This window comes from Lagopus leucura, unplaced genomic scaffold, assembly GCF_019238085.1.
Source record: "Lagopus leucura isolate 7727_CA_CO unplaced genomic scaffold, USGS_WTPT01 Super-Scaffold_100004, whole genome shotgun sequence".
Lineage (NCBI taxonomy): Eukaryota > Metazoa > Chordata > Aves > Galliformes > Phasianidae > Lagopus > Lagopus leucura.
Genome location: NW_024962264.1, coordinates 42,670,860 through 42,692,773, shown reverse-complemented (window position 1 = coordinate 42,692,773; position 21,914 = coordinate 42,670,860). Strand labels below are relative to the sequence as shown.

General features: G+C 37.7%; 1 protein-coding gene across 4 annotated transcripts in view; it reads left to right on the top strand.

Moving 5' to 3' along the window:
* ZDHHC2 (zinc finger DHHC-type palmitoyltransferase 2) overlaps positions 1-21,842 on the top strand; it is a 35,946-nt gene extending 14,104 nt beyond the window's left edge. For 3 of the 4 annotated variants that reach the window (XM_042871630.1, XM_042871634.1, XM_042871632.1), the window contains 12 exons: positions 54-148; positions 3,133-3,253; positions 4,120-4,189; positions 5,677-5,709; positions 9,071-9,191; positions 9,484-9,616; positions 10,934-11,060; positions 11,257-11,349; positions 12,522-12,631; positions 13,754-13,831; positions 16,329-20,353; positions 21,604-21,842. In XM_042871630.1, coding sequence (XP_042727564.1) covers positions 54-148; positions 3,133-3,253; positions 4,120-4,189; positions 5,677-5,709; positions 9,071-9,191; positions 9,484-9,616; positions 10,934-11,060; positions 11,257-11,349; positions 12,522-12,631; positions 13,754-13,794 — 944 coding nt within the window. In that variant the 3' untranslated portion in view covers positions 13,795-13,831; positions 16,329-20,353; positions 21,604-21,842. The remainder of the gene's footprint in view (positions 1-53; positions 149-3,132; positions 3,254-4,119; positions 4,190-5,676; positions 5,710-9,070; positions 9,192-9,483; positions 9,617-10,933; positions 11,061-11,256; positions 11,350-12,521; positions 12,632-13,753; positions 13,832-16,328; positions 20,354-21,603) is intronic. The other variant, XM_042871633.1, reaches the window with a different exon arrangement.
* Positions 21,843-21,914: the final 72 nt, after the last annotated feature.

The window sequence follows — 21,914 nt, the reverse complement described above, 5'->3', positions numbered from 1 at the left end:
TACTAAAATATCACTGGTCTGTTGGTATTAATTCTGTTCCTTTTTGATTTTAGTTGTGTGCCTGGTCGCTTACCACATATTTTTCATGCTGTTCGTCTGGTCATATTGGAAAACAATCTTTACTCTACCAATGAATCCTTCAAAAGAAGTAAGATAAACTTAACTTTCATTTCTGGAATAGCTTAGTCAAGTGACTGATTTTGCAGCATTGGAATAACTTAGTCTCTGATCTCATGTGGTTTTTCACGATAGAAAGATACGGCTAGAAATTACAGCTTCTTATCAGAAATAAATCAGATTGCAAACAGCATCATAACAAATAAAAATAAAAAGACACCTCTAAATGTTAAAGATATTTTAATTAATTTTAAAATGAGATAGTATTTATTATATTAGAAGAAAAATCCCTTCAGTTTAAAAAAAAAAAAAAAAAAAAAAAGAAAAGGTGTTATTTGAACTAGCAGCTTAAATCTCTATAGAGCCATGTATTTTTATGTGGAAAAAAATATTTTCTGTGTGCTTAAGATGCATTTTGAGTTGCCTGTCAGCATTTGTCAGTTGTCCTCTAAAAGCAAACTGCTACTACATCTGTTTGGATATGAAGAAATTTGATTGTGGCATGGAGCACCCAGTCAGGCAAGCTGATGGTGGGAAGCCAGGGCTGACTAAGCACAAGGCAAGAAGTATAGAAAAGCTGCATGGAAGGAAGGTCTAAGGTTGATAGATACTCCCAAATCAAAGTCCAGTTGGTATAGAAATGTTCAATGAGAAAGATGTAATTGTCTTGAAGAATATTAAGATACCAATTATGTTCAACATCATATATCCTTAAGGCAGTTGCTTTTAGGTCTGTGACATTGATTTTATATTAAAAAAATATATATATATATCTTCATAGTCTTAATGAAGTTATTTCCCCATGCAGCTTGGTACAACCAAAACAAGCATTTGGCCTCTTCTGTCCTGTCTCCATGTAGACACACCAGCTTCCTTAGGAGGTTTCACAGAATATCTCAGCCAAGAGGAAACATTCTATGGTTATTTTGGAGTTTGAAATGCCCACAAAGCCATTACTTCTTTTGGACTCATAGCTTCATCTTCTACAGCTACCATGCCAATGTGATATAACCAGTCTGTGATTTCTACAGTTTGTTTTGCAGAATAATTTTCATTCACTAAAAACAGAAATAGCTGTGAAGACAAGTAGACGATTCAAAACAGTTGACATCTTCCTTGAATTTCACACTGCAGTCTTTACTACATCTTGGAGCAGAGAGCAGAAAAATAACTTAAAAATTAATTTCATTTAGTTATTATGTCACAAAATACATGCATGTACGTGGTGACTATAGTGGTAAATCAGAAGACTTTGCAAGTCTCTGGTCTGCTGTCACTAAAAGACTTCCAAAACATCTTGACAAATCCTCAGTAATTATGCTGATATTTGAAAGCCACCAGAATGTTACCCAAGCACTTCAAATAGCAAATTAAAAGTAGTGAAGCTAGGTAATGGGAAGCAATGTGTGATGCTTTTGTGTTCTTTGAATTTACACGGTGTTGCTGACAAAGTGACATCTCATGTTGTTCCATGTCTTCTTGCTAATCCGCTAGGGCAATATTTTATAAATTAATTAGCGTGTTTTGTGATGTTACTGTTGGCTTTCAGTTTATGGGATAAAGTCTGTACATGCAAGTGGATACACCTCCATCTTATCTGTCAACTAAAGCAAATACTCATTTGAAGACTAAAGCTTTTGAGAGTAAAGCTTTTGAGTTTTATTCTTGTGAATACAGTAGCTGGTGTAAACCACACAGCCTGCAGGCTACTTTTTAAGTTTGTATCAAATTTTACAAATACAAAAGAAGTGTTAAAGTATCAGCACTGTGGATGTAATTGAAAATATTGTTAACCTGACACTTCTGAAGTTGAGTGTGTTATCATTATCCCTCCCATACTAGAGATTGTTGCCCTGAGTAACGCTTCAAACACACACAGTACTGTGCTACCCTAACTGCTTCAGGTCAGGCTGTGCCATTCCTTACCTGCATGCACCAGCTGTATGCAGGCATTGCGTGGCAGTGAGAAAGAAGATTAAAATCAATTTAGATGTTAGCAACAGGAGTGCATTCTTGCTAGTTAGAAATGGAAGGTGATTTGAGAGGCTTAGGCTAAAATGTGAACCACTATCTTCTACTGTAAGACCATGATATCATCAGGAAGGTAGAGTGATACCTTCTCTATGAAAGTGAAAATGTGCTTTTTTGGCTTTACATGCACTACTTTCATTTAGGAGAAAAAAAAATAAATCATGTTACTGTACTGACTAATTCTTAAGCCTTTCTGTAGACATAAATGCTAGTGATACCAAGGACTTCCGGATCTGCCCATTTCAAGAAGCTGCAGCAACAATGCTGGCTGTGATGTGTTGCAGAGGACTTAGAAGTACAGCAAACTTGGGCTACACTGCACATCTCTTTCAATATTTGTAACCTCTTGGCAGAGCTGTGTTTGTCCTTGCCACTTCCAGCAGTGACAGACAGTTTCATGCAAGAGGTGTTGAGATTCAGATTCTGCCATGCAGGATACCCAGCTCTTCCCTGTTCCTAGCTAGGCTGAGGTAAAACCACATCCTAACGTCATCATAACAGCCACTCTCCAGTGACAGAGGGTAAAAGGGAAAATGCCAGAAACCTGACAAGAAATTCATCTATCTTTTCTGGCGCTGCTAGCAGCATATTTTCTTTCAGTTGAACTCATCCCTAGCTTATATTCATTATCTAATGTTTGGTGTAATGGAAGCAGGTTAACTACTTTTCAAAGGATTGGTAATTAAATTTGATTGTGCTAACTCTTGATCCTGCTCTTGATGAGTGTCTCTTAATACTTCCGGGAGCATTGAGCTTTACGTCTATACTAAATCAGAAATAATTTTAATTTTGTCTTGCTTCAATAATTAGTCAAAAAATACCATCAACTAAATTAATGCTCTTAGGAACAATGGGTTATTTGCTGTAATATCTTGTACTTGCTTCTAATCCACCTTTATATAATGAAAGTTTCATTTTACATCTCTACAGGTACTTAACTTGAAATTTTCTGATTTTTGCCTTTGGTTTTAAAAATTATCTCAGTTTCATCTGTCGTACTCGGACAAAGAATCCCTAGAAAGGGAGCCAAGAGGTGAATCCCAGCAAGAAGTCTTACGACGAGCAGCCAAGGATCTTCCTATCTATACACGGACAATGTCTGGAGGTAAATGGGTGTTCAGGAGACCATGAAAGGCAGCTGTCATGATATGCTTGGCTGCCTGAATTAATTTAAAAGGATTTGGACGGTACGGAAGAACTCCCTTTCATAGTTCATAAACCTAGCAACTTTAATGTAGCTCTATGCAGTTATATTCATTCAGTAAAAAGTGTTGGAAAGTAAATTGCTGTGTACAGTTTCTCATTTTACAGGGTACTGACAATGCCTTGCTAAATGTTTGCAAACTGAAATTAGCCAATAGCTTGTAATATTAACAAAATACAGATGAAGCTGTAGTAGTTTGAACTGCATTGACTTAATGTCTTTGATCATGAGTTAAAAGTAATAATAACAAATCAATAATTAACTGTGTGTGGTATGTAATTAGATCACAGAAACAGTTTCTGTTTTACTTGGTAGTTATTCACTGAAAGAACAAGTGATATTGTAAGTTTGTGAATGTTTGAGACTAATGATACTGTAAGTTTGGGGATGTTTGTTAGTTGAGCAAATGTAAAAGATAATCTCATAGAATAAATTAAAGTTGTTAGAATAATAGCTTAAGTGGCTTTTTGTTGGACAGTCTGGAAAGGTTTTATGGTCTGGCTCTAGAAAGTATTTTGTGGGGTTTGATTGGTCGGTTTGTAGCACTTATTTGAGTATTTTTGAAAAAGCCCTGATTGACATAGTTTAGAGATTGCAAAAATAGTGTTTTTGCTTCGCTCTGCTAGATGCAGCAGTACCTAAAGGATACTTCAGGGTTTGCAAGTTCTTCTGATCTCACTGCAGCACTTTCCTGAGACCACAGCTCAGCACAGCTCTCAGGAAACAAAATGTGTATTAAGATCTGATCTTGTGACTTTTTTCTTTAGCAATCAGGTACTGTGACAGATGCCACCTCGTAAAACCAGATCGTTGCCATCACTGTTCTGTGTGTGACAAGTAAGAAAACATTTTAAATGTGTAACTTTCCTGAATAATGGCTTTTTGGCTTGATGCAGAATTTTACTTGCAGAAGCTTTTGTTTTTTATTCTCAGATTTTACAGGTTTAATGTTTCATCTGAGAAGATTTTTTTTATCTTATTTTTTGTTTTTCAGATTTATTTTTAAGTTATTACTGGGGAAGCCTGTAATAAAGTCTAATTCATTTATGACTTCTTGATGCCAAATTGGATTATATGATCTTACATACCATTTAATTAATGGATGACAATTATTAATAAGGAGCTTTCCTTAGGAATGTAACCAAAAGTAGCTGATTAAAATTTGCTTTTTTTGCTAGAATCTGAAAAAAGCCCACTACTCATCTCAATCTAATCATGTTGTCATTTACATCTTACCTGAGATAATAAACTTAATATCCTACTTTTTATTGGATAACTTGAAAGCTATTTCTGATTAAAGAAGGAAACAACCAAGTAGCCCCCTTTTCTAACTGAAGAAAGTCATTGTTCATTCAATGTGGAAGGAAGCTCACCTCCATATTCCCCCCGAAGTCTAATTACACCCTTTGTCAGCTTTTATCCCTCTGACTTTTCTCCTGTTAGCTTTGATGTCTGTGGGCTTCTCTACTCTTGTGGCCAATTATCTGAATGTCTAAATTGAGGAGAAGGGGCTTCTTCAAAGACTGATTATTGTTGCCTTAAGGCTATTCCTCTTCAGCTGCTTATGTATCAGACCTTGCAACACTGCAGTGAGGCAGACCAGACTTACCATTTTGCAGAGGAACTGAAAGAGTTGGTGACTGAAGGCAGAAAGAGGATCTTGGGTGTGCTGTGTGTGGTTGTGACTGCAGTGTAAGAAAGGAAGATCCCCACATCTAAGCAGAAGAAACTGTTTTCCCATGAAATGCCATTAGTTAATAAATTTTGCAGAATACCTTGATTTCGTCCTTTGAATTTCAGTCGCTTCAGTTATGTCTGATTTTTTTTGTACATGTTTTATTAATGCAGAGTGATTAAGTGCAAAAACATTTTGTTTTTTTTATACGTGATAAGTTCTTAGAATGCATACTTGGAAATACTTGGAAATATCCTTAGTTGCATCATTAAGTATGTAATAATTGAATTAGCCTAGTTTCTAAGTCTTTGGCAGAGAATAAATAATATTTGAAAAACTTATTCAGATAGGGGACCAAATCTTAAAGCTGTTGCAGACAGAATGTTCTTGCATCACTAAGCTCTTGAAAAAGCAAGTGTTCTGAGTACTTGTAGGTAAACTGTATTATATGAAAGTTTTCAAGTCCTCACTGCTTAACAAAGTAGGTAACTAATAATATGCATGGATAATGCTGATCTGTACTTAAATAGTTGAATTCTGACACATAACTGTGTTTCTGATTTTCTTTTCTTCTTTTTTTTTTTTTTTAATATTCTTTGAAATCTGTTGTTTTGGTGGTGGATTTTTTTTTTAATTTTTTCTTTTTAAGATGCATTCTGAAAATGGATCATCATTGTCCTTGGTGAGTGTATTACATGCTCTTGCTTTTTATTTTTTGATTTGGTAAAACAAACTTGTTAGGGATCATAGGTGGTGTTTCACCATCCCTAGAGTTGGATGCTAACATGAAATTACTAGTCTTGCAGGATAGTTGGAATTGTTTATTTCTTATACCCTTTGCCTAGTTATGAGATGTGAAAAGAAGTTTAGATACCATTTTTGTGTTCGGTAACTCTATTTCTGCAATTAGGGTAAGGAAGAATTTGGGTAAGAAAGAAAAATTCCTTGAATAATTTCATATTTTTCTTCATGCACTTTAAATATTGTTGAGGACTTAATTTCTCTAAATGATGAAATAATACCCTAGGTTGAAAACCAAGAGGAAGTTCTGTGCCCTGCTCCCCTTACCAAAGCAACATTTGCACTGCAAAGTAGAGCTCCTAGCACAGCTTGTGCGGCTTCCTGGAAACATCTTGTTAGCTCTTCAGTTAGAGGGTTCTTTGTTTTCTTGCTTTCTTTTCCCTTCTCTTTCCCTTTCACTCTTCCTCCCTTTTGCAGCACATTGGCCTACAGAATATTTTTGTTTTCCTGCTCTTTCTCAGCAGCTCTTGGAACCAGTGAGTGGGGATATGGAATTAATTTGCTTCACTTTGGCAGGCATCTCACAGAAATTCCTAAAGACAAATGTTAGAAAGGTCCAAATTGAGAAGACTTTTAGTTTAAAAACCCATCTTTAGGGGTTCTTCAGATGACTTCTTTGACCAAAAAAAGTAAGGGTTCAGTATAGTAGATAGGTAAGCTTTTTAATTATTATTATTTTATTTTTTTTTCTGTGGAGAATTGGGAAAGAACCCATGTGATGCTTAGGGGAGCAGGGAAAGAGTAATGGGAATTAGTGTTCGAATATTCTTCTAGGAGTAGGATTTCTGGAGAGGACAGGTAAGAAAGTGAGTAAGGGAAAGTAAGGGAAAGCATTTGGAAGGAGAGGTAGTAATATGGCAGAGATGACAGTTATGTTCTTGCCCCAGATCAGCCATTTCTTGATTTCTGGGAGGCTTTACTTTGCTCTACACTCCTGTGCTAAAAGAAATGTAATAAATACAAATATGTAATGCTAATTTGCCTCCAAGCTACTGTAGAAGGTTTAATAGATGCAGAAATAAAATCATTAGTGATTTCTGAGTGCTCTTGCTACCCATGTTATAGATGGAGCTGTAGACAGAAATATGATGGCTTGAAGCATCATCAGAAGATATAATTTAATATATAACAGCTCTAATGCTAACAAGGTGCATTATGAACAATTTGGAAATTAAGAGAAACATATCTCCTCTGTCCTTTGAGTTATTTGAGAATAATTTACTACTCAATTTCATGATTCTTTCTGTTAACTGAGTTGCCTTGTAACTTAGTTTTTTACCTGGCATTTCTAGTAAACAAATTCGTGAGTTAGAAAGGATCTATTTTCTACTTCAGAAGGAACCATTTTCAATTTTGTCTACAGTCCAAATTGAACCTAGTATGTTCTATTGAATAAATAGTTAACTGCAATTGAACACAGTTCTTTAGCAGCCTGCGTGCTACCAATTTTATCCATCCTCAAAATGTTAGGCTTTGTATTTAACCACTGTTCTTGGTTTTTATGATTTGATACTGCATTGGCAAATAGAACAGTTACAAAACCTTGATGTTTACTTTCTTGTTTATCTTTTAGTGAAATATTCTTTTCCAGTAATAACTCTTCAGACTGGGGCTTTGTCAAAACTTAGAGAAGCAGGATGATTTATGAAAGTTTATTTTAATGTGCAAAAGAACAACGAGAGAAATCTTTGGTTCAAGAAATGTTGTTTTTGCTGAGCAACATTTCACATGACAGTTCTTTTCTCATGCTAAAAAGTGCCATAAATACTGTCATTAAAAAAAAAAAAAAAAAGCCACAAGAGTAAACAGGGGTTATCATAGAAACCTTGAATCTGAATAGCTTGCAGTTTATCACAGAATTGCTAACTTTGACGTATATAATGAAAAAACACTTCACTAGGGAGAATTGCACATTTATTTTCCAGTAAGAATCATGATGAACTTAGAAACGTGTCTTTTTTTTTTTTTTTAATTAAAACAATCTCTTGTGAGTCCTACTCAATTGTCATTGATACAGATGCTTAGCTATTGTTTTCTGTTTAAATGGTGATACTGAATTCAATGTTTACCCAAGATGGCATGTTTTGTTAAAACAAATAACAAATAAAACCCCACCTCCACTGACTCGATGCATGGGTACCAGTGGTGTATAGATAAAGGTCATCTGATGTTTTAAGATTTTACTCTGTTCTAATTACTGTTTATCCCGCTGCTAGCATCGGTATCTCTCTAAATAAGGGAATACTTGCAGTAATCTCTAGAGGCAGCTGAAGCCAAGCCTCTAAAAGCCTTTTTTCACTATTTTTTTTCCAGAATCATTTTTCAACTTAGATGCTTTTGTGGTGGTAATTTTCTTTTAATTATCTAATACTTCTAACAGTTAAAAAAGGAATGTGAAATTTTATTTATTTTAACTCTCTGGAGAATTCTGTCAAATCTAGCAGTGCAGTGCAGTGATAGGTTTTGTTAGCTTCTTCATGGAGCCAAATAACAGAAAAAGGGAGCTGTTTACCAATAAATTCTCCATGGGAACCCATTCAGTATTTTTCCTTAGGTAGATGTAATATCATTACATGTTTGTAAGAGCTATAAAATTCATAATACTTAATATACTGGCTTTAATGGGAATCTGCTACAATATTAAATGAGCTCTCAACGTGTCTATTTGATAGCATATGAGTAGCTCATTATCACGTATAACTTCTTTAGAAACAGGAAGCAGGTGAACTTCATGCCTGAAGAATGATAAAATGAGATTTATGTTAACATTTGGATGTATTAAGTTTTACTAATCTCTTCTTTTTGCTGTCATGTTGTCTCTGGTATGGAAAAATTTCTCTGTATTCAACAGTACTGTTCCCCTTATTATACGTAACTGTAAAATATGGATACCTAAGCCTGTCTATAAACTAGAAAAATAACTAACTGTGATTCATATTTATGCTAGATGTGCTAGGAACAGATTTCATTCAATAAGACAAAACTGAATTTCAGTAATCTGTTGAAAGCTATACTGCACTGGGGAGCACCTCGTTATGTTGTTGTTGTTTGGTGTGGTTAGAAATACTACGCTTATTTGGAAATTAAAGCTGAAACACATTTCAGTAGCTTGAGGCTCTGAATCTGGATCTAAAACTGATATTACTTTCTATGAAGTAAATAAGTTTAATCTTAAATTGGAGGAATGCAAAGCGAATAAGTACCTTTACATTCTGTTTTCATTCTAACTTTTTTGTTATTAGGGTGAACAACTGTGTCGGATTCTCCAATTACAAATTTTTTCTTCTCTTCTTGGCTTACTCTCTACTGTATTGCCTTTTCATTGCTGCAACAGATTTACAGTATTTTATCAAGTTTTGGACAGTAAGTACTAACTTTGTTTTTCCTTAAAATACACAGAGCCAAATGTCAGGTTCTTGTTGTCAGTGTTTATATTGGCTCAAGAAAGGACCAGTTTCTTTAACCAACATGCTGTCGAAAACCAAATTGCGTGGCTGTCTATGCATAAAAGGTGTATTGCTTATTTACTCAGGCTCCTGTTGCATGGTATGTTTCTGTCTGCTTTGAATTGGATTTGGGTGAATAGAGAATTATTAATAATCAAGTTAAATAGCTATTTCCTCATTTCTAAAAGCTTTTTTTTAATTATTTTTAGAATGGCCTTCCTGATACTCAAGCCAAGTTCCACATCATGTTTTTATTCTTTGCTGCTGCTATGTTTTCTGTCAGTTTATCTTCTCTCTTTGGGTACCACTGTTGGCTTGTCAGCAAAAATAAATCAACTTTAGGTAAGCTTAATGCTTCTATGTTTGGCAGCAAAAAAATAATGAAATGATGGCTATTATATCAAAACAGGTTTTAAGGCAGTGCTTCTACATTTGGTTGTAAGTAAACTCAAATATGTGAATGACAGGTTAGCAGTTACATGTTCTGATCATCACATAGTTGTAGATGCACGGGAATGACTCTGCATTATGGATTAATTTTAAAACCCTCAGAGTCCTGTGCCTCTGTTATGGTAGTATTTACAACTGTCAGATGTCATCATTAAACCAATATCTCCCACCACCCTGATGCGTGGTTGTCAAGTCACACCTGTCCTTTATTGTGTTGTGGGTTGCAATAAGAATATCAATTCACTAAAATTTCTAGATCAACAGCTTTCTTGTTGATACAAGCTGAATAAGAATATTTTCTTATTTTGTTTCTTATTTTCTTTCAGTTTTCTTGAGGTTTACAAATTAGTAGATGAGAGGAAAACTTCTAAAGATGTTATTTGGAGGACAACTTATTTACTTGAAGGCTTGTGTAGGGTTTGTGAGTTTCCTCTGCATTCTGGATGACTTAAAGCCCCTTACCCTTGGGTAGGGAAACACTGTGGGAGCACAATTCACCCCGTGGATTGAGAGCAGTCTGTGTGAACTGTGCTGTCAGCACTGCAGGACCTTTATATAGCCTGCTATATATATGGCCAATTAAGGGAATTAAATGGCTATCAGTCAACATGTGGAAGGTGAAAGAATTTTCTGCCTGAGGCACTCTGCAACACTTGAGGCTATATTTAACTCTCTTCCCCTGAAATTTAGAGTGGATGTGCATGGGGAGTGATCTGGGCCTACAAGTAAAATGCTTTCTTTATGTAGCTGTAAAAGCATACAAAATGTTTGTACCCCAGAGTGTAAAAAGCTACTAACATAGGTTAAGCTTAATTTATTTTTCATTGCTCTTACTGTAGTAAACTCTTAGTTCAGTCTAGTTCTTTTCCGTGAGCGTTGTGGTGTATCCACATAGAGTCACAAATTGCTCATGTTGGAAAAGACCTTAAAGATCATCAACTCCAACCTTCATGTTACACACCGTGCCATAAGGAGCAGGTTACTCACTCTTTCTCACCTTGGTCAGGGAGGAGGCTGGCAGGACACTTGCACCCATTCCTGCACACACAGCAGTGTATAGCAGTGAGTGTGGATTCCATGAGCCAACTGGGTCATTTGAGCAGCCCAGCCATTCCTCTCTGCTGGAGGTATAATTGCATGAAAATTGGTGTGAAGCTTGAATGTGCTATCTTGTGGAGAAATCTAACAGATTTTTGCTTTATTTTTAAGAGGTATTCAGAGCACCCATATTTCATCACAGAACAGACAAGAATGGTTTCAGCTTGGGCTTCAGCAAAAACCTAAGGCAGGTGTTTGGTGATGAGAAGAAGTACTGGCTGTTGCCTGTATTTTCAAGGTACAGTCATTTGTTGAAACTGTTCAATGATCAGGACCCACAGGGAGTGGGCCCAGGTTTTTGTTTGTTTAATTTTCTGAAATTAGATACGGTAATGTTTGTTCTGGGAGGAAAAAAAAAAAGTTCTTCAAAGTTTTTTTGTAAGCGCTAGGCTAATTCTGATTTTTTTATTTTTTTATTTTTTATTATTTTTCAGCCTAGGGGATGGTTGCTCCTTCCCAACTTGCCTTGTGAATCAAGATCCTGAGCAAGCCTCCACACCTGGTGGTCTTAATTCAACATGCAAAAAGTAATCTGCTTTTTGTTATTAGTTTCAAGTACTTGGTATTCTGTTTTGTGCCAGTGCATGTATAAATTGAATCATGTTTTCTGTGTAGATTTTGCTATTAGGAGTACAAGTCAAATTTAACACAGCTAAGCTGTAATTGAGCTAAGCCTGAGACTTGTATTTAAATGTATGGAAGTAAGAGGGTTTTTTCCTCCATACACATGTCCACTCTGTCTCGGCTCAGTGGCATCCCATGGCCTGTGAGTTTTCCATGCCTGCCTCAGTGGTGTCAGTATGTTCTGTTCTGCATGCAGGTGGTTAGTTCGTCTGCCTGATGGTGTTGCTGTGCAAGGCCTTTGGGGAAGGCGGCCAGCTTTTTTGTATCTGGTGCAATATGGTTAGTGTACTAGAACCCAGACCTCAACGTTTCTGTATGATAGGAAGCCCTAAATTAGGGGGTGGGAAGGAAACTGTTTTCAATTTACGTTTTCTGTTATTGCTGATAATCAGAAATATTTTCTTAACCTTTATCCTTCATGGCCATGGTGTCCTTAAAGTATGAAAAGCATGCAGATGTTCTTGAAACCAAATACAGTTTCACAATAGCTTAGTAAATTACATTGCAACTTTTTAGCAACATTTACACGATGAAGTGTGATGAGGATAGTAATATGAATATACTGACTAAAAAGGGATAACAGAATCGTATTGGCAGTCTTTTATTCATATAACAAGTATGTTGCATTTCAGTTAGTTTTGCACTGACAGACCAGAAATGACATCCAGCTGGAGAATGTTTTAAATCTTGTCCTAGTGACTGAGTCAGGGAGAAGGGAACCATAGCCTAAATATGGAGAGAGATTTTGGAGATGTTCTCTCTACTGTTATGGTGGCAGGTCTCTCACCGTGGGAGAGAATACAGATAGAGCATATTTGGAACTAATGTGTATAAATATAGATTATCTGTCAAAGAAAAAATTATAAAGTTTTCCTGCTCTGTGCTAGAGAGTTGCTTTTGAGATTACACTTGTACCTGTGACAACTATACTCAATATATGTAATGATAGAAGTTCAGTGATTCATCAGAAAATAAGCAAGGTAAAGGAAGTAAAATGCCATGTATGACAGACTGTTTGAAATGTGTGGTAAAGAAATGGAGTTTTACAGCAGTGTTCTTCTTAATGTCATTACAGTGAGAACCACCTGTTCCCTGCAAAGCCACTACGAGACTCCCAGAGCCACCTCCTTACTGATACACATTCCTGGTCGGACATTGGTGCAAAGGCTGAAAAGGGCAAAGTTGGTAAGGAACTGATTTATGCTGTAATGCTTCGCTCCATAACAAACTACCTTTGGCAGATACAGTGTAAAAATGACCGTGGTCACTCTGTTTTCACATTTATTACAGGTGTTTCACTAAGCTTATTTTATATGTTTGTAGAAGGTTGGACATTTCAAGCTGCCATGCCCTTCCACGTTGTCTCACTGCAATTTATAGGAGAGAGAGGAGGTTCTTTTATATCTGTGTACCTGGCGTGAGATTAAGAAACAATGGTTCAAATGTTGGTCCAACCAGTTTATTATAAATCCTAATCAGGGAGACGGGGAAGGGAAGGATGGCAACTATTATGAATTAGGGTCATGGAGAAGGGAAGGAGGGTGATAGAAAAGATAGGAAATAGGCAAGAATTGCATAAAGTGGGGATAGTCACCACCAGGATCCAGCAGCCATTCCATTGCATGCCATCCCAATGGTCTGAAGCAAAAGTGCAGGGAAAGAGCAGCAGCAGTGTGGCCAGACTTGGGCAGCAAGCAGGTAGCAGGAAGAAGTTGCAGAACCAGCCCAGGGGGGAGAGTGGCGGGTTGTGAGGCTTCTCATGTCAGAAACCTCTTCTTCATGAGGAATCTGTTGCCAGAAACCCTTCTTCTTCTCTGTGAGGGAACTGTTGTCAGACCTCATGGTTGTTAGGTCCCCTTTTTATCCTCCTTCAGCCATCGTGGCATTCCTGGGCGCTTGGGTAAGAGTCACGTGCAGCACCTCTTGAGTTGGCCATCTTCCTTGAGATAAGCCCACAGAGAAGACTGCTTCCTGGCCATTAAGCTGCGGCTTATCTCTCTCTCCTTGCCCCTGGCCTTTTCCTTCCGTGTCTCTCAGACAAAGGATTTCGCAGCCCTTGCCCAGGACTTTCTTGGACTTGAATCTGTATCCCCAGCAAGCTTTGAGACAATGATGTGAAAGAATAATCTCTTACACAGGTTAAACCTGGCAGAGAGGTATTGAGAGCACCAGCACTAGTCGGTACCAGTTAACATTTACCGTCAGGCTGGGAATTCTTCTGGGGACAAACATCTTGTATATGAATATGATGATGCCTTGTTGCAAAAGCCATGCAAAACAAAAAGAAAACTTTTTTTCTCTTTAAAGGTATGAGCAATCCTGCATTAACCATGGAGAATGAAACCTAGCTTCCCTAAAAAGACACATCTGAATATTTTAGGAAAGGTATGTTGATATTCTGTCTGTTTAATTTTCTGTTCCTTCATTCCTTACCACTTGAAGAACGCACAGAAGTTCCTAAAATAATTCCTGTGTGTTTACTTTTCCTCTCAATTTGTTTTACCTTGAGGTAGGAGCACATGAATTCATCGTTTTAAACTAAACCTCTGATGGGTCATGATCACAAAATATTGTTTCACCTTTGCGCTCATTGCTTGTATTCCAAAATGTTGTCATTATCTATCTAGAGAAAGGGAATAATATTTTGATTTTGTGAGCTGTTCAGGAAGTCTTTCTAAAGATAGGTTTAAAACTGAAGTTACTTCTTAACACTGAACACAATAGATTATAGCTTCCTCTGCTAGGCAGCCGAAGTTCTACTGGGTGGTGAAGAAAAAATAGATTTGTTCTAAAATATAGAACTGTTAGCAGATTGATCTATGCTATGTACTGAGCTGTATCCTGTGTAATAATCTAAAAACTAATGCTTACTTTAGATAAATGATTGTGTTTAAAAAAAAAAGTTTGTTTGTTTCTTGCATTAATACCATTGAAAATAAAAAGCAAGTTTAAGAAGTAGCTAGCAAAATCTGTTCTGTTCAGAAAAGGAGGACACTTTAATAATAGAAAAGTGGGAGAATGACCATAGCTGATCATTATATTCCCTTTAGTATTTGAAGACTTCTAAGTCCACCAAGCCTGTGCGAATAAACTACTTCATGTTTCAAGTTAAATAAGATTTCCATTTAAGACTCTTGCCTTAAAAAAAATTAAAAATAAAAAATAAATAAATTCAGCGTACTGGGTAATTTATGATTCTCCAACAGTATTGGAGGATTCATTCCAACAAGGTCATTACCATCTCTGATATTGAAGACTTTTTGCATCATCCTCAAAAAGTGTCTCAAATGGATGTTCTTCACTGGTACAGGACATGACTCCTGCACATGCTGTCAGGCTGCTTTGTAACTTATGCAGAAAGCATAAGGAATGAAAACCACTGGGGAAGTGCAACTATTGCAACTACCAGCCAGACATGGTATTGCACTATCAAGATAGATGATAAGAATGGTAGGTGTACAAATACGAACAGGTGGCCTCTAGCTTGTAGGAAAAGTTCCCAGAAGTTCAGTAGTTAAATCATCAGAGAAATGGGCCTCACAAAGGACAAGTCATACCTCACAAACTTGGTGGCCTTTTGTGATAGAGTTACAGGGTCAGTGGATAAAGGAAGAGCAACTGACGTCATCTATCTGGACTCTGCAAAGTGTTTAACACTGTCCTGCATGACATCCTAGTTGCCAAATGGGAGAAAAATAGATTTGATGAATGGACCGTTCGCTGGATAAGGAATTGGCTGGATGCACTCAGAGTTACAGTCAACAGCTCAGTGTCCAAATGGAGACTGAAGATGAGTGGTGTTCCTCAAGGATCAGTTCTGGAACTGATGTTATCTTTGTAGGCAACACGGACAGAGGCATTGAGTGCACCCTCAGCAAGTTTTCAGACAACACCAAGCTGAGTGGTACAGCTGACATGCTGTGGAGGCAAGGGATACTATCCAGAGGGACCTGGACAGGCTTGAGAGCTGGGCCTGTGCCAACCTCATGAAGTTCAACAGGTCCAAGTGCAAGGTCCTGCACCTGGGACAAGGCAATCCCAAGAACAAATACAGGCTGGCTGTATTTGAGAATGAGAATAGTCTGAGAGCAGCCCTGAGGAAAAGGATTTGGGATTGTTGGTTGATGAAAGACTCAACATGAGCCGGCGATACGTGCTTGCAGCCCTGAGGGCCAACTGTATCCTGGGTCACATTGAGGGAAGCATTACCAGCAGGTTGAGGGAGGTGATTCTGCCACTGTGCTCTCATGAGACCCCACCTAGAGTCCAGCTCTGAGGCCCAGAAGGACACAAGAAGGATGTTGAGCTGTTGGAGCAGGTCCAGAGGAGTGCCACAAAGATTATCAGAGGGCTACAGAACCACCCCCCCTATGGGACTGGGTGAAGGCTGGAGAAGGCTCTGGAGGGGGGAACCTTTTAGCAGCTTTCCAGTACCTGAAGGCCTACAGGAAAGCTGGAAAAATGCTTTTCAGAAAGGCATGTAGTGAGAGGACAAGGAGAAATGGTTTTAAACTGGAAGAGAGTAGATTTAGATTAGATACTAGGAAGAAATTATTTACTGTGAGAGTGGGGAGACACTGGAACAGGTTGCCCAATGGAATTGTGGATGCCCACTCCCTGGAAGCACTCAGGGCCAGGCTGGATGGGGCTCTGAGCAACCTGGTCTAGCTGGGGATCTCCCTACTTATAGCAGGGGAGCTGGACCCAGATGATCTTAAAGGTCCTTCCAACTCAAATCATTCTGTAATTCTATGATTCTTTTCTTCCACTTGCTTGGAGGTGCTATTCCAAATAAGCTGGCAAGACTTAATGCAATAACTTATTTTTAAAAAAACTTTCTGTAATTCTAATGATGTATTTTATGTTTTATGTTCTGTTCCAGTTCAAGAAAAAGCTGTTGGTGGAAGGAAGATGGATTCTTCCAAAATCAGCCCTATTGGCCAGCTGCTCCTGTCTGCTCCTATGTGGATGTGCTCAGAAAACAAACTGACAGATGATTAGCTGTCTCCATGTCATTGCTTGAAACATGAAACAAAACATGCTATTTTGAATCACGTAAAGAATGTTTCAACTTAAAATTACTATTTTTGAATGGTGAAAGGTGATTCTGAGTACTGGGGGAGGGAAGGGGAATAGTGAGTTTACTATTGTAAAAAATTTTGTGGCTGGTTTTACTTCAATATTCAGCACACACAAAAAAAGACCTCCTTACATGCCAGCCTAGGTTCTTGCCCTGATTTTGAAAGTTCAGCTGTTAATTCAAATCACTGTAAGTATTTGACTTAAATCAAACGTTTGCACTGCTGGCTTGATCTTGATAAAGTGGGAGAATAATCAGTGTTGATTATGGACAATTTAGTTGCTTGGTGGACTGCATCTTCTTTTGAGTGCTTATGCAATTTTCTGAAGATAAAGCAACCCAAGTGAAGTGTCAGACTGTTCCTGGTACTGTTTTGGACAACATTACAGCATAGGCTCCCTTTTAAATAACTTGAAAGTGGATGTGGGGAAATCTCCTTTGATAATTAAATGCTTGTGAGTCTCTGATAAGTGAGTGATTAAAAAGCCCACATTCAGAAGGACAGTATGTAAGTGAAGCTGGTACACTGGGGATTTTTATGAAAGCTGCACAGGACAATCCTATGAAATTGGGATTTTATTCTCCCAATTAGAGCCTTCATTCCTTTAAGAAAAGGAAGGCTGGCACCTCACTCGAACCAAAAGGCATTTGGTTTTGTTATTGATGTTGGTTTTGTCTGTGTTTTTTGTTTTTTAACAAATCTGTGTTCTTGATGGACATTGTCTTTCAAAATTTCACTTCTGCTAAATTGAGAGTTGTTTCAGATATTTTTTTACTTGTTCTTTAAGACACTGCATTCCTGACTGCGTAAATTAATTAATATCATCTATAATCAAGGAGACGTTGTAACATGATATTTGCAGTTATGGGACAATGACCATTTGACTGTAATACCAAAACACCAGACTGCTGCATGTAGGAAGCCCCCCTCCATTAAGCTGGAGATAGACAGCAGCTTTCTTAACATCTGAGTTAACCAGTCAGATAATGAAAGATAAGATGTATTACCAACTGCAAAGCCAAGGAAATTTCTGCAACACAGATCTAATTGTCTTGTGCCTTTTGTATACACCACATTTATGGTATCAGAGTTTACATTTAAATGCAAAATATTTGTTCTTCTGAAAATAACAAGAAGGAAATTAGTTATGCTTTTCAGGTGGAATCACAGTGTAAAGATTCCAATTTGTTGAAGAAGAGCAAGCCCATTTAGAATACTGGTAGCAAGACTAAGTGATGGATCTCTGAAAGGAAAAATCTTATTATTAACCCTTCTAAGGCAGGTAACTTCCTTTTGTTTCTTCTGGGATTACAACTTAAGTGGTAAGTCCTGGAGCACAAACTGGCTTTTTTTTCTTGTGAGGAAAAGGTATTGCATTTGTTTGTTGTTTTTTTTTAACTCTCAAAATATTAGCAACCTGAAAACATCTGATTCTCGCCAGAAGTGCCAGAGTATGGATCCACTGCTGTAGAACACTTTTTAAGAACTAGCATGAAGGTAGCACATGGTTTACATGATGCCTGCAGACATCCTCTAACCAAAACTTTTCCACAGCTATTTATTCAGTGTTGTCGTATCTGCTTAGTTTTTATTAGTGTTTGTTTAGGGATAAAGGGGAGAGGAAAAAATATATATTTTTGACACTTCAAGTTCTCTGGCTGTATAGTCTTGTTTTTTATGCAGTCAGGGTGATTTGTTGTGGAGCATGCATTTGAAAAGAGTATAAAGTTGAAATTCAGCTTTAATGTAATCTGCTCCATATTTTTACATACAGACAAATACAGCTTTCTTCCCAGCAAAATTCATAATGGGAATTGCTGGAACGCAGGTGGCAGACCTGCCCTGTGGCAGGACAGCAATCACCCTCCCTCGATGTGCTCAGGGCTCTGTGGGGTCTCAGTAAGGCTAGAAACTGATGTATAGAAACGACAGGGATCAGGAACCGTCAGTGTCTCAGCAGTCACATTTAGAAAGCACAATAACCCTAAATAATCTTCAGTTTTGATGTAGCCTTCGGCTGTCTCTCTAGGAGAAAAGTAAGGGAGAGCACATGAGGCCAGGGAACAAACTGATGAAGGGAGGGGATAGGAAGATGAGACATGAGCATCATTCAGTTGTGGTCAGCAGATCTGAACTGGAGGGCCATGGCTATACCAGATCACAGGCTGGTATGAGTTAGGCCCCATGAACACTGATGGCAGCTGGGGTGAGAGCAAAGCTCATCATGCTCCAAGGTGTAGTTTCTAATTCAATTCTATTTTTGGCTTTAAATGCCCCAACAACCTATACAGTACATAGAGAAGTGACATAGTGTCATTGAGCACTGATGCTATTCCCATGCATGTGGGAGAATTTGTGAACAGGTAACAGGAGCAAGAACACAATGTCATTTGTCCACTTACTCTGATTCTCCTGTTCTTTACATTGTTACTGCTAGGCACTTTACTATAGTCTTCTAAGTGATATCCGTATTTTTTTTTAAAGACTGCTTTATACCTACTGTACAGTTAATTGACTTTTTTGCTAAAAAGAAAAAAAAGCCCTGATATTTGTCTAGAAATAACAACTCTACATTTTAGGCTTCTTTGGAAGTTAGATGAGTTTGACGGACTCATCAAATGAGTCTGAGTCAATCAAGACAACAGAGTTTATTTTGTATACATGTAAGCAGTCATATGAATCCCTAGCCACCCCCACATGCTTAACAGGCTTCCTTAATTTGCATGTTAGAACAAATCCACTACATCTCTACACAGAAGTGGCACACAGTTATAATTCATCAGGTATGTATAGCGGATGCAATGCTCAGAGTCCTCCCAGAGAACTATTTTGCTAAGACTGAGCATATACATGTTGGTTGGTTCCTTCAGTTGAGCAATTAGATACACAAAGCTGCTGCTGTGCACTAAACTGCAGACTGAAAGGTCAGCAGTTTAAACTAATGAAGCCCTGGTAATTATTTCCAACTATGTGTACTTAAAATCGTGGTCTTTAAGCAAGGCTTTAGCATGGGTGGAAGAAGCAAGATTGTTTTAGTGCATGGTATGCCACAACTGTTCTTAGTCTCACAGCTGGACTTTTTTTCACCTTGATTCAGTTGACTGATGTGTTGGATGTAGAGGGAAATAAATTTCCACATATCTTTAGTGTAGAACTTCACCACTTGTTAGTGTATTGCTCATATAAATAAATGCTTCATGTTCAGCAAATAACATATGTAGTGGTCATTCATATCCTACTTTCACAAGTCATCACGAGTACTACAGCTTCATTAATGTAGTTACTGTAACTGCCCTCTTCACTCCACAGGAACATTTATGTGAAGCAGAGGCTGCATGCACTCAATTTTTCCCCTCTTTTACAGACTCTGGGTTTCTGGCTGAAATCCTTGTACATGAGTAACTGAACCCTGTACAAAGCTTCTCATGCAAAACAAGATTAAAGAACATACTGTAATGCTGTATGGGTGATGGGGTGTCATTGTTTGCAGCTATCACTTTTTCAGTAGTTATGTGGTAAGAGGACAGGAAAAGCAGCAGCCTTCTGGGGTAAAACTTAGAGCAAATAGTGTATGATTTAACTCAAAGGAAAAACTTGTTTGTTCTTTGCTGTTTAATTTTCCCCTTTTCTGGTCACTCATTCTAGATAATCCTTTGGTTTCTCAGTTTTCCTAATGGCACCTATTCCTGGCATAGAATAACTCAGGCATCCTGCCTCTGTAGTATTTGGGGCAACGATTACAGGCTTTTGCCTACATCCTCAGGCTGAAATCTTCTGAAGCAGATGGGCCCAATACTTTGCAGCAGCAGTTTGGAGAGCATACAGGGTAAGACACAACCCTCTTCCCACCCTCCTCCATCTTTCACAGCCATAACTGATTGGCATATCTGGAACAGACCCAACACCTCCTGACAGTCACTATTTTTAGAAGCCCTTTTCCCCTTCTCAATTCATTTAAGAAGTCCCAGTTATAAACACAAAATACATTAATTATACAAGCTGTGTTACAGCCTGTTATTTTCCCCATATTAATAGATATTAAACCAGTCACTAGTTCAAGCTGGCAAGCACAAAACAAGTCCAGAAGCTTAGTGATGGTACAGACACATTAGCAAAATACTACCACAGATACTACTGTACTTCAGAGCAGAGACATCCATAAAAGAAAACAAGGAGCTTGCAAAGTTCATGTTATATAACAAAATGTAAATAAAAGATACTGAAACCAATGTAATGTCTTTAAAAAAAGCAACAACAGAAAAATAATAGCAAGCCGTTCCAGATGGTGAGGTGATAAATGCAATCACAGCTCAAAACTACTACCCTAAAAAAGATATAGCATGTTCTGTGTAATGCCACTTGACCCTCACAATTCAGCTGTTGCTGATTTCCAGTTCCCACAGAGGGAAAGGCCTCTTCTCCCCTCCATCTACTTCCCTTGCATTATCATCAGTTAGCTGAGGCTTTTTGAGAGAGCAGGAAAAAGCTCACTCAGGCTAAAGAATTCTCCCACTTGAGCACAGGCAAAGAAAATCTGTGTTGGCAGGAAAAGAACAAGAGAAGCCTCTGCCAAAATCAAATTTTTTACATTTGGCATTAGAAAGCAAATTAGAACAATGGAGGAGAATCCTCCTCATTTCTCTACCACACCTACTAAAGCAAGAGGGAAGAAAACACCTAAATAAGCTCCTGCAAACCAGCCAAGGTACGTTCAGGTTGAGGAATACCAGAAAAACAACTTCATGTTATGACTGGGGAAGTATCCAAGACAATTTGCATTTTACTCTACATAAAGAAAAGGTTGTATTATTGGTGAGATTTTGTTCTAATTCTACAAACGATATATCTCATAAATTGTATTGGATCTTTATTGGATGCTTTTGGCTCCCTTTGCATCACTGACTTATCACAGAGCTTGAGAGCTCTATTTAATTTATTCACGTGTAAAATATTAACTTCACAATTCCTTTAACTCCACTGAACTCACAATTAACATTAAGAGCAATGTTAAACAGCTGGTGTTCATTGAGAAGTTCTTAAAAATGATTGACTATGGAATTATTTTCTTCCTTTCAGTGTGTTCAACTAGCTTAGACAAGTTAAGAAACCAGGTGGAAGTTCAAAAACAGAAGATCTGGAAATGCACTTTTCTCAAGTAAAAATGACACTTGCAAAATGGAAAAAGAACAGCTAAAAAGCACATTGGCAAAACAAGAAGTGATATACCCTTGGGATCTTATGCAGGCCTCAAGGTTGTTGCCTTTCTTCCCCCTCTTCCTTTGAATAGCACATTAGTTTTGTGTAGCATACTGAAAATAAATAAAATCACCAACACCAGGGCTTATAAAGCTCCATTTTCATTCTGTCAATGCAGCTCAGTCCAATGC